Consider the following 13550-nt stretch of genomic DNA (forward strand, 5'->3'; position numbering starts at 1 on the left):
TATTAAAAATGGTGATAGTAAGTAGGTGGTGTTTTAATTTCCTAAAATGACTAAAAATAACTTCTTAAATTAACTAAAAATCAGTTATTAGGTACGACCAGTAATTACATTTCAAAACATACATATTTTCACTGCTATCTGCTCCTAGTAACAATACACAGTCTCAAAGTAAAAATGAATTTAATTCACCCTAAAGAGACAGATAATCAAATTACTCATCTGTTATTTGGGCTGTACAACAAAAAGTTATTAGCAACCTGGAGCAGCATGCAGTTCTTTAGAGTAACAGACACTACAGAAAGAACATTACACAAAAGTGAATGGCTGCTAGATATCGAATAATACAAATCCCCACACAGCAATGCAACATTTCTCACAAATACATTTAGTAATGTTAATCTTCCTCTTCCTGCAGCACCAAATGATCAGAAGCGCAGTTCAGTATTGGATATGATGTACTTTCAAAATGATGCTAATAGGAACTTCAATATAGTGTTAGCAAAACTTGATTTTCAATAACGTCTCCTACAGTATTCTTAACAAAAAGTGGCGTTTTTTAGATATATGGTTACTAAATTGAACAAAGGATACCTCTTATCTTTAAAAGAAAAAACTTCAAATATTATTTGTAGCAAGGTTCTGAAAAATAAAAAGATGGACTTCCAAGTGTATTTGTCACTAAATACTTGGGAAAACAAAATTGCAAGTCACACAACTATACAAAGGTGAAGGGGCAGTAAAAGAAACACCACTTTAGTTGCTTGATCTTGGATGGATGATGTCCTGAAGTTGGTAATCTTGGTGAATTGCTAGAAAATATAAGTGTTCTCTACTCTGCCAGTAAACTTCCAGTTCTCCCTGACTCCAGCCATTAGCACAGCCCAAGGTCATAGAACGATCATTGTGTGACTGACTTTAACCTACAGTTTGAACAAGAGCCACCCCTAGTTGGACAGAAACATGCTCCCCAGATGCAAGTAGCAGCTTCACCTATCTATGCACTGGACAAAGTCTTGGAGTAGGAAAGGCTTTAATCCTTCTCAGAACAATTGAGACCTAGCAGATTTCATTTCAGGAAGAACCTCACATTTCAAGTGCTCTGCACTGAAATTGGATGAGACTAAAGTAAAATGGTATCACCAGAAGTTATTATTATGCTTAATGTTCAGTCTTTACACTGTCAAAATGTGTCCTAAAAATAATTAGAAATTAATCAAAATCCTTGTGACTAACAGTAAAAAAAAACAAACAACAATCAGGGTTGCAATGACAGTCTCAGCTAAACCTAAAAAAGAGCTTCTGCTACTGGTTAAACTGGTTAAGCCTCACCTGAACGTCATAAAGTAACATTTCAACTGTGTCTTAGGAGATGGGCATACAGGCAAACTACTGCAGGATAAATCAGGGTGTGTATTTGCAGTATGTCAGCTGTAGTGTGTGTGTTCACTCCTACCCCAGAGTAAATACAACATGCTTATCCCTTAATAAAAGGGAATAAACTACTGGGCTCTTATCCTGGGAGAAACGGTAGTTACTGCACAGTAGGTGATGCATATTAAGCTGGAACCCTAGCTTATGTGTGGTGATTTGTTCATAAGCCTACACCCTTAAAAGAAAGGTGTTTCAGAGAAAGCCACAATAAAATAATATTGAAGGTCTACAGTTTAACTGACAAGGGAAAAGAAGTCATTCAAGGCAGAAATTCTTAAACACACAAATATGCCCCATCCCTGGAATCGTTCAAGGCCAGGCTGGATGAGGCTCTGAGCAACCTGATCTAGTCAGGGATGTCCCTGCTTCTTGCAGGGGGGTTGGACTGGATGACCTTTGAAGGTCCCTTCCAACTCTAACTATTCTATGATTCTATGATCAAATCAATCAAGAATCTTGTGACAGTATTATAAATGCATCAGAGCAGAGCCCAATATTTTAAACGTATTTTAAAATTTCTTTGAAGCTAAAATTGGAAAGGAGGTTCTGCACTGGCTTACTTACATCTGTCTAGTGTCCAGAGGAGGTGGTCATGGCAAGCAAAAGTTTCACCCTGCTTGCCCTGAAACGTCCTCAGTGTGGGTATCTGCAGCTGAGCTAGGCCTGGCTACAGTCAAAGCTTACAGGTATATCTTCAAACTGTTAGTGTCTAAAATCAGGCGAGCTGAATCCCACCCTTACTGCACAGGTATGTGTGACTTGAGGTTTAATATAAAAAGCTGAAGTAACCTAATGAAATGCAAAAAAATGACAGATGTATGACTTCTTCAAATTGTGCAACTTATTGATGAAGTTTTAACCAAAATTTTTGCTACTTTAAACTTTGCTCAAATCTTAAAATATTTTATCAGGAGAGTGTACAAGTATGAACACCTGCTTCTGCAACTCAGTATGACGGATCACTGCACCTGCACATGTATTGGTTGATAAACACACATTATCACATCTGAGCAAAACTTGCTGATAACTCACAAGCAGTATTCAAACAAATATTACTAGAAATAATGTCAGTAATATTTCCTGCAGTTAATAACATTCAGGGAAATGATCTCTTAAAACTATACTGTAAGCTTTTATTTTTAATTTGCTTTTAAGTGTCTCCTGGAAACGATGAGTTAAATGCTTGCTTAAATCTGATAAACTTTAAGGGGCAATGCAAATGTTTTTTGCAATTCCTGCTATTTCAACACTATGAATCAAGTGCTGTAACCCTAACTAGGACGAAATTCTTCCTCTTGTTCATTGGCTCAACAGTAAGTACAGGTTTGGCCTTAGACGCAGAGTATTGCAGATCAACGCTCAGAGACCTCTGACTTATTATTAATTAAAAGATTTCACAAAATCCTACACACAACCTAAAATTAAAAGAGTTTTTAAAAGTATAATTTTCCAGAAACTTTTATAGGTAGAATTTTGTAGGGGGTCAACTAGAACCCATTTAACTTGGCTGCTCGTTCTCTCCTCCTGTCATCAGGATACTATTTTTTTTCCCCCTCTGCTTCCTTCAACGTCCTCACAGGAGGGAGGGTCCCCGCCTGAACCCAACAACGCTATCTCCCATGGGGTCTCTGAAACCCTTTAGGACTTGCTTTTATGTCCAGTGTTGGCCATCACTTTGTGAGCCTCTCTAGAACAAATTCAACTGCTAGGACGGTCACTCAACAACACTGTTCTTAAAACTGCAGCCACTGTTACCCTTCTCTGTAACACGGACATTCATATTTTCTAAAGGACCTAATGGTGTTGGGAAGTGCATTTTGGGTGAGCTGAACATACAACAGCTTAAAAGGGACTTACTTCCCTCTTCAGGATGATTTTACACTAAGGAGTCAACACAGATTCTCCTGCTTCCCCTAATCATTAATCACAGCTGAAAAGACAGGACTCCAGTCTCTACTGGAACTATTTTTTTTTCAATTGCACTTTTTTTTACATTGATACTAAAAAAAAAAAAAAAAAGAAAAAGACTCTTGAAGTTTGGCACTCCAAGAGTCAACCACACAATCATTTTGTATGGTTAAGTAATAAAGCCACAGGGGCAGGAGTGACAAGAGGAGAGGTAGAAGTATTACTACAGCAGAAGCACCAGCTGCTCTTGTGCCAGATTCTGGAAACATTACTTGCCCCAACTCCACTGAGAAAGACTGCTCATGATAGTAATCACTCTGGCACTACCTATCTGCACAATCAGCCTTCTAGTTCCCAGAGGATCTCCAAAAACCCTGCCCTTCAACCCACTTGCCTTTTGTAACACAAACATATTGTGACACATCCCTTAAAACCAAACAAAACGTCCACCAAAACATTACACACACCACTTTCCCCTTGGCAAAGGATGAAAGAACAAGCCACATGTGAAAGATATTTAGTTATGCCATTTACTGCACCACTGGCAGGCACACAGTCATGATGGTGATGTGAGCAGCGTTACAAACAGCGCAGAATAAAAATGTAACATCCCAGTACTTCTAGAAAGCATAATGACTGGCATCCCTATAAACCACTGACAATTCTCTATTACTTTTATTAATACTCTCACTAGCAACACATTACATTTCATTAAGAAATACAAGGAGAAGGGACAGAGTAATCGTTTTCCTCTATATTGGTTCTTCTACTGCTCTCCTTAGGACTACCATAGAAGGATTCTGGGGTTTGGTACTGCATTGTAGCACTGTTTTCATTTGCAGTGTAACACATGCTGCAGGGAGCTCAGAAGTCGACACAGAAGATAAAGAAACACATTGGTAAAGTAAATGCTGTTTTAAACGAAAGAGGGAGGCAGCGCCAGAAAGTAGTTACCCTCACGTCTCAGGTGTGTTGCAGGAAACTTCTATTAGTCACACGCAACTTCAAAATTTGCATTCCACACCTAATTAAAAAATACCTGGAGCACTGAAAGTGTGTTGTTTTCTGTTCGCATTTGCTGTTTATGTTGACTTTCCCAAGTGAAATCTTTTGCACAAAAATTAACTGATTTTAGAGTTCTGTTGTAACGTGACTAAGAGGCAATCCAAAAGGCAGTCCCTTTATACGATCATCTAAATATTGTCTAATATAAAGCTGTAGAGATTTACTGTTCAAATAGATTTTTCGATTTTCCAGATTTCTAATGTCTAGCTGACCTACTAGGTACAGAGGGAATAAGCCTCAATTTGACATGTCCACCAAGAAACACAGCTGAAGATTTTTTGAGGTGAGTTGTTCATATGCACACTCACTCCACTGTGAGTGTAAGATCATTTACACTAAGGACTTTTAAAATCACATCAGCATCCAGAGACAGTTTGCTGATGACCCCCTGTCATGCACCACACCCGCGGTGCGCACATGGACGATGGGAGCACTCACGCCTTTAGTTTCTCTCCACCTCACATTCCCAGGGTTAGGTAATTATGGGATTAGGAAGATAGCACAAGAAATATCTGTCTAGGAAACAAGTATCTACTGGCAAGTAATCTTTCTTTCTCTTTGAGTGACTGTCAATACATACATATTCATATGCTGGATGGCTCTAAGCACTCTCTCACTAAGCACACAGGTTACAGGCTTGATAGGAATATCCCTGGAATATCTCTGCCGCATGGCACATTATGCCTCTCAGTATCTGATGGCAAAGTACTCAGGAAAGGAGGCTCCAGACGGCTGCTCTGCACATCTTTGCGAAATCAAACAACAAATTCCATGGAAAGACTCTGAACTTTCATGAAGTCTAAATTCAAGATTTTGCCATGTCCAGATTAAAACATAAAGCAGACTAACATGTAGTGAATAGAAAAATAAACTTCATTCCTGCACACATAAAAGATTAATCTCTTGATTTAAGCAGATCACAAGGTAATGTGACTCCTTAAGCCTGTAGAAGAAAGTCTGCCTTAAACTCCTGAACTTCTGTCATGCTCCCAGGCTCCTGGGGTGGCCACCAAAAAGGTCACATTCGCTTAAGGATGCAAAAGCAAACAAGTTGGCATAGTCTCAAAGAGCTTCCTAAAAAGAGATGGCAGCAATCAAAGTTCCACTGAGGTCTCAGAGTAGAAGAAACAAATGGGGCAGCCTTCTGCGGTAGAGCAACAGGGTAAGAACAGCCTCAATATTGCGTAGCTTCAAAACATAGTTCAACAGAAAGAGAAATCTCCCCAAAATGGCCAGGTCTAGGTGCACTCAATGTAGAGATACTGATCCAGTTAGCCACAGACATACACAGCAGGTTCCTGCTGTTGCTGAAGACTAGAATTAACTTGTCTCAGCATCTTTTTTTTCCCCTCCTCAACTTTCTGTGAAGGAAGAGGACTGGAGGAAAGACACATGTCAGGAAGGCCAAGCAAGGGTAGACGAACACAACGAGTTCCCGTTACAGAGAGAAGACACCTCTGGAGTGGAAGAGCCAGTACTTCTCAGAGGTGCCTGAGGTGATTAGAAGAATTCCTGGGGAGCCACTAATCATAGAGCAAAGCTTTAAAAACACCACACCAGTTGTCCCACTCTTTTTCTGACACTCTGAAATGCCTCATATCTTCCACTTGGTTTAGTGCTCCAGGAAGACACATACTCTTGTCACATGAACCTTACAGAAGCTTCATCCCTCCCAAATAAAAAACATCTTATGACACAGCAGGAAGAATCTAGTGACACCCTGTTTATCAAAATCACTGTCATGTTGTTATGCATTGACTGCGGGATGATGGCAATGTGTGGGAGGAATATTTGGTACACACTCACACCCTACAACTCAGCGTTGCTGTCCACAGCCATATAGACGGGACTTCTTTGGGACCAAACAGTCTGAGCCCTGAGACTGGCCAAGTACACAGAACAGACCCAGAGAAACAGAGAAGCGTCCATGACTGTGAATGAAGATGGCAGTAAAGGCTCGATGCCACCAAAGGCAACAGAATTGACTGAAAAAACATGCCCTTCATAGATCAGGAGCCTTTTGGAAACATAAGCAGGCAGGAGTCTTGGATGCAGGCTGCTCACAGGGAACTGTGAAGCTACTCTGGCACTAAGAAACACCACCAGTATGTAACTCCCTGTCCCTGAGATGAGAAGGAACAAATTCTTAGTTCCTGCATTTTGTGGTCAGAAGACCTGCTGCTTTCTGCAAGTGCAGGTTCTCTCTCAAGAGGAAAGAAAAGCTGGGTTTGGAAAACAACAGTTTACACAGGATGGGACCTGTACAGCTCTCTCCAGGGCGAAGGGAGCTCTTCTTTCTAGACCAGAGAAGGAAGAAAGGAATATAGGCTGAGTCTCTTAGAGAAAGTTGTGTATGGAAAACTAGAGGAATGAGAATAGGTGTCCCTGGTTATTCTGCCTCCTTCCATGATCCTAAAGGAATTCACCACCAAGGGACAGACAGGAAACAAAGCCAAAGATCCAGACACTAGAACCTAATCCATATATATTGGTATCTACAAACCTGAAACAACTCTCTTCTGCAGCTCTAGAAACAACTGACAATTTTACAGGTGGGAAAAGGGGCCTAGGATAGTGGCTTTATGGCTTCAACAGCCAAATACAAAAGATAGTGCAATGTCCCTCTGAGAAACAGAAGCTGTGAGACCACACCACAGCCAGAGTATGACAGGACACACATTGGCCTCTGTGGACTCAGAAGGCAGAAAAGCCACATTGCGAGTAAACATTCAGCTTGGTCAGAGAAAGAGAGTAACCACAGGTGGAAACTGCAGCTCAGAAATGCATCCTCATTAGATCTGGCATTAAATCCCATGGCTGTACCCTGGGCTGCTCCTCCTCACTATGACTCTTTCCCACCATCATTACAGAGTGGCTCCTGGTGTTTGATCAAAAGTGGCAAATGCTCCTTCATATTTTCTGTTGGAAGAAAAGTCTCGGAGCTTTGAACAGGAAAGGTTGAGTACAGCTTCAAACTTCAGAACTAACTACAGATTGGCATTTCGAGGAACTGTAAACTAAGAAAGTCATATATACTTTGTTTTTTTGATTGCAGCAGATGGAAGCCTGCATATCTGGACAGGGAGTTGAGGACAGCAGAGATGCCTGCTGTCTTAGTGCTCCTTTCTGGCCTTATGGCCAAAGTCTTATCAGACTCAAAACTTACAGGGGTTGTATTTCTCACTCAAACAGAACAAGAATGGGCATGTCAGTCTGGAAAGGGGATTAACACCTACCATATGGTGCAAGGCACCATGCCAGAAGATTTAACTGAGGAAGCCATAAAAGCAAAAAAAAAAGAAGAACGAAAGAGATGCAATTAAATTATAATAATGACGATTAGTGCTAACCAAGAATAGCTGTGATGCGGTGAAAATCGCACTGAAGGAAGTTCTGGTATAAACCAGCATCCATGTGTAACAGAGGTGTTTGACAGTATGTGTCGCTTATTTACACCACACAAGGTGAGTGCCAGGAACACACTTGATAGGTCTAAAAATCTGTGGTTCAACTCTTAGCTGGTAGCCCCCAGTGGCAATTAACATAAGGATGTGACTCAAAGAATAAATCCATTTTCCAGTGGCAAATGGATTACTGTTATTGCTACTTCAGTACTGCATGCAATAATTGTATTTAATCAAGATAACATTTGTCATTTGTAGCCTCACAAAAAAAAAAAAGAGCACATTTCATTAAGCATTTGCAATTATCAATTAATTATGTAATACAAATCTATTACCTTCTACATCAGGGTCTCCAAACGGATTTAATTCTGCTGTGTCAGGATCATCAAAAGGGTTCATACTAGAGTTGGCCAGGTCTTGCTCCTCTTCGTCCAGAAAATTAAGCTTATTGATAAGCTCTAGAAACAAGATGGAATATTGTTTTAATATAGATACAAATTGTTAATCTAGCCTACTTCAAGCTCCAAAAACACCTGTATTAACAGTCCCTCAAAACACTGCACCAGGGTGTAGCACGAACTGCACAACTAAGCTAATACACTTCAGTAGTACACCGACAAAGGAAGGAGAAAAAAAAAAAAGTGAAATGAATGAAATGTCTTTTCGCTGATCCAAACATTACATAACAGAAATTACTACTAAGAAAGCCTTCTATTATCTTCATTAAATAAATGTTGCAGAACATCTAACAAGCTAAATACAGCAATTTCTTCTCAGTTGTTTACACAGATGTTAACTATCAGAAGGAAATTCTAAGTTTTGGAAGTAATATGCACATAAAATCAGACAGGGCCCATTTTGTCAAGTTAGAGAGGTCAAGTATTATTGACTGCACAACTAGTGTTTTACGCTTGGGCTCTGGGGCTTTTTTTTTTTTGTAATTTTTTTTTCTTTCTTGTTCATTATCAGATGACAACGGAGCTGTAAAGGACATAGGCTCTTTTTCTATCGTGTTGTTACCTGTTGGATGCACTACAAATTATTGAGAGTCATGCTGGGTGGAAGCACAGAGATAAAACTGACAGCTGAATACAAGCATGAGTCAAAAGGTAACAGGTCACAGTAAATACAGACAATCAGAAACAGAAAGAACGGAGGAAAGCTCATAGACCTTCAGAGGAACTGGCTGATTTAGCTGAAGGCATATTTGCTCGCTTTATGCAGTCATCTTGATCTTCATCTAAGCTGCTCAGAGCATTCAACTGGTTTACAATTTCTGCAAATAGAAGCCAGTCAAGACAAACATAAGGCAAGGGCATTTAATGAAACAGAAGTGGAGTGAACACAGTTAATAGAAAAAGAGAGTGAGGGGGAGAGAGGGTAAAAGAGAAGACACAGAGTTAATTAAAAGAATACATTTAGAACCAGTCCTTACAGTGATATACCTACAGCAAAGCACCTGTGTAGGTGCTTCAGTGATAATTTAACAAGAAACTCAGTTAACAGACACAAACAGAACCTTGCCGAACTCCCGGTGTCAGCAATAGTAATTAGTTTTGCGAGGATGAGTACACATATCAGTTCAAAACTTAGATGTAGTAGATATAACTTATAGATTTTTCCTGCTCGTGAAGAAAATCTGAATTTTCAACCCTTGTCAATCAACACAAAACCACCCTCACAAACGCTTAAGACTACAGAAAACTAATATATACATATGCATTTTATAGAGTTTATTTATTTATACACACACTCTGATTATTTAACATTTACAATCAGTCACCATTAAATTCTGACCTATGCCAAGTTGAATATATCCAATAGTTCCAAAAGATATGATCAGTATTGTGCGATGAGAATACATACTGAACGATATACTGGTTGAATTTGCCACTATAATGCTATGTAAGTAACACCTTAAAAAAAAAAAATCCCATTTTATCATCTATCCATACTGGAAAGCTCTGAATTGCCACAAACTAATAATTTTTGAAGTGTATTACTATTTAATTCTAGTCAAGATGCTGATGCTTCCATAATTATGGATGGAAAGAAAAAAAAAACAAAAACCAAGTCTTAGTGGTTTCTGCCCCAGGGGGAAAAATTCCTCACTGATCTCCCCTAAGCTGTCCTATCCACAGCATCTGACAAATGCAGTTCCTGTAGTAATGGGGACTGAGGCAGGGGCAACTCTGAAAGACCTCAAGCACAGGTTTCTGTGGAGAGGGGACAGCCTTCCTCGTTCCTCCAGCTGACAAACAGGCAGGAGAAACCTGTGCAGGAGAGATGATCCTGCTTGTTGAATACCATTTGCCCCTCTGACAGGTTTTTTCATCCCTTGTCTTTTCCCAATGAAATGAATGGATGATGTCTTCTGTGTCACCAATGAAGCTAAAGATATGTAGATGCCTTTACTGCACACTTCTCACGTCAATCTTTCTTGAGTTTCCTTCAAGCTTCAATTTCTCGTGTATACAAGAAGTTACTTCTTTGCTGCTGTTTTGAACTTGACTTCTTCTCATATGGCTTTTGTTCGGGAAAGTAAATGTTTGTCACCAACTCTCATATAGTAATCTTTATTCTATAAACTGGTTACAAGGAGTAGGATATGGGACTGATGTGAAAATTGGGTAGTATGGTGACTGTCCCAATTCATGTTGGTGCCCACAGCCACCTAGAACTTCCTAGCAGGGACGACTCATGCTTTTTCACAGGGCAACACTATCACCAGTTGACACACTGACACAACTCTTAGTTTCATGCCTTCACAGCATAAGAAATATGAAGCCAAAAGCAGAGTTCATAACTTGAAAATATTTCAGTCATATGGTTAAAAACTTATTTTCCAAATTTAAACTGCTTTGTGAAGATATAATAATCTAAAAATTACCGAGTGAAATTACGTCTTCTGCCAATATCTACTCGATAAAATCTATGCTGACAATGACAAAACCACAGCAGAATTCCTCTTAACCGTACCTCCTAACTGTTCTTTATCTTAAAGCAGAAATCTATTTAGATGGAATTACATTATATCTACCTACATAAAGTTAATTTCACCATCCTCATTTCCTTATTTTTAGCTCCAACAAACAAGACTACTGCCCTAAAAAAATAACACCAAAACTGCTCCAAAACTCTTAACTTTCTCAGTATAAAATCACATATACACTTCAGAGATCTGAACAATATAATACTATCTTCTGGGAATTTTTAAGACTCAATATACACAATGGCAAATACCTTGCTGTACTCAAACAAAACAGACTTGACCTTATAAAACACTCGTACAAACAAACTACTAGTTTAAAACAGGCTGAGATGCTGACATGATTTACAATTTATTATGCCAGCATGTGAAGAAAAAAAAAAACAAACCAAAACAAAACAATTACAATTCAGTTTTTATTGTCAGAAAGTAACAAATTAAGTTCAGAGCTTTAAAAAGAGGGAATTCTTTGATGTGGTCTGAATCACCTGGTCCCATCTGCCAACCTAAACACCCGTTTGCACTATGATGTTTCTCATTACAATATTAAATGGTTTATGTCATATTTTGGAGCATGGAAATGGTAGGTTAGAGATTTATGTCCTATATTATCTTTTATAAATCTCATTATCTACAAACATAAATTAGCTTGTTCTACAAGTATGTCATATAAATCACTAGGGTGGTTTTTTTTTTTCATTCTCCTTTGCTCTTTTTTTTTTGTTTAAACAGTTTGATGCTGCTGACAAAGAAGATTAAAGGTATCAGAAGTTCACACGGGAGGTATGGTTTTGCAAATGGCAAGGAAGGGTTACACGTACTGCTCTCCAGAAGCCTGCTCTCAAAATATATTGGGATTCTGAATCTTGCAATAGGTTGCACATGGACACGTTGCTGAGTCCATGTGGTGCCCCAGGACAGCCACCATGCTCCTGTGCAGATGGAGCAGGAGGCAACTATCAACTTCAGCATGAGGCTCTAAGTATCAATTAAAACATTAAGAGAAGCAATGTATTTATTAGTACCCTAAGTTTGTGAGTTATGAGCCACATTTCTTCAAGTACGCTAGAATGCCTTATCTTCAACTGAAGACTATGGACAGGATAATTCTGGGAGGTTTAGATTAATTTACATTAATAGTGTAGAAGCAAAATACGTGAAACATATTTAGTGGCTACAAACATCATTTTCAAGTTCACAGTTACATGGAGATACAGCTTTTACACATGAAAAATTTAAACAAGAAGTATTGGGAAGGAAAAGTCTGAGATGGGAGGAGATTTTTTAAAAAGTGAAAGTGGTACTTTGAATAGAAAATATCTTTCAGTCTGATCTTAAGGTCAGTTGTATCACAACAGCTTGCATATTGACCACACCAAATTCCACAGTGCTTTTGAGGTAGATCAGTATTGCACCACTTATTTCACAGCTGAAGAAACAGAGGCACAGATACTTACCCAAAGTTAGGTAACACATCAAGGAAGAGAAGCAGCATTTCCTAACTCACCTGCACCATCTAGAGCCCCATTCAAAGGTCTCTTTTGTTCTACTAGTGGTGGATATATTTATTCATCTCTAAAATGGTAACTTTGGGCCCAATAAAAAACTTAATTAACTTTTGTACGTTGCAAAAACGAACAGTGTCTGTGATAAAGATCTGCAGCAGCTCCTGTAGCCATGGCTTGAGAATGACAATATTTCAGTCATCAAGTCATCCAACATTTCTGTGAGAAGACCTTGAGTCAAAAGTAAGATAATAATCCCTTTTGCTTTATTACTTGCACTTTACTTGCTTACAAACATTAACCATGTAATACTGCCATCGTTCCTGTGAAGTAGTTATAGCCAGCATCCCCATTTTACAGTTGGGAAAACAGGCGCACCGAGGCGAAGTGATTTGCCACAGGGGACTGAGTCAGTGAAAGCATTCCAGGTTGCTCGGCTGCCAACACCCTAACAGAGCAACAGATGAGAAAATGTTGGGAGCAGCAAGCTTTCAAAATGCTTATGTAACTTCCTCAATTAACTTTATGGGATTCTGCGAACACAACTATTTTTGAAAGAAATTTTAGAAAGGGTAGCTTATTACATCTCTTTAGATCCATTTCCTTCTTTCTATATTTCTTCCTGTTCTTCTACAATGACTCCTACCTCTTTCTCCCTTGGTTCCTCAGCTCTTCTCCTTGTGTTTTATTAGTTTTTCCCATTCATTATATTTATTACAGGACCACTACAAGTGCCAATGAAATCAGACTTGGACACATGTTGAAATAGATCCTTTACGTTATATTTACTAATGTTGACTTACTGTCCTATGTTTTATGTTCTTCCATTTGCTTGGGAAAACATGTGCACTCATTCTCCTTCAACACTCCTCACATCTCATCCCTCTCCTTGTCTAACGTGGGGAAAAGTTAGCCAGGTTAACAAAGCAACTCGGCTGTTCTAGCCAACACAAGAAGAAAAAGCCCAAGGCTGACCTTTCCCATCTCGGGTTCCCTTAATGATGTATCTACAAAAATCCCAACCCTCCCACCTTCTATCATTAGAAAACAGTACTAGAACAGGCTGAACAATGAGCAGATACAGTGTAGTTCAGAGGTATTTATTTCTTCTGCCTTTCAAGTATTGTAACATCTACTTCGAACAGATAATTTTGGCCTTTACAACAACGGATGGAAAAGCTCAAATGCCTCTAGAAGAACTCGAGCTAGGACCTTGTGTTGCACAGCAGGCAGCTCACCCTTCCCCCT

The 13550-nt window shown here is 39.2% G+C and overlaps 1 protein-coding gene across 9 annotated transcripts in view; it reads right to left on the reverse strand.

The window, feature by feature from the left end:
* EHBP1 (EH domain binding protein 1) overlaps nucleotides 1-13550 on the reverse strand; it is a 230576-nt gene that overhangs the window by 121516 nt on the left and 95510 nt on the right. For 8 of the 9 annotated variants that reach the window (XM_086744807.1, XM_086744802.1, XM_086744806.1 and 5 more), the window contains exon 8: nucleotides 8144-8266. In XM_086744807.1, the coding sequence (XP_086600933.1) occupies nucleotides 8144-8266 (123 nt within the window). Of the gene's footprint in view, nucleotides 1-8143; nucleotides 8267-8979; nucleotides 9085-13550 lie in introns of all 9 variants that reach the window. The other variant, XM_086744808.1, reaches the window with a different exon arrangement.

Source organism: Chlamydotis macqueenii, chromosome 3, assembly GCF_036417535.1.
Source record: "Chlamydotis macqueenii isolate bChlMac1 chromosome 3, bChlMac1.mat, whole genome shotgun sequence".
In the NCBI taxonomy this organism is placed as follows: Eukaryota; Metazoa; Chordata; class Aves; order Otidiformes; family Otididae; genus Chlamydotis; species Chlamydotis macqueenii.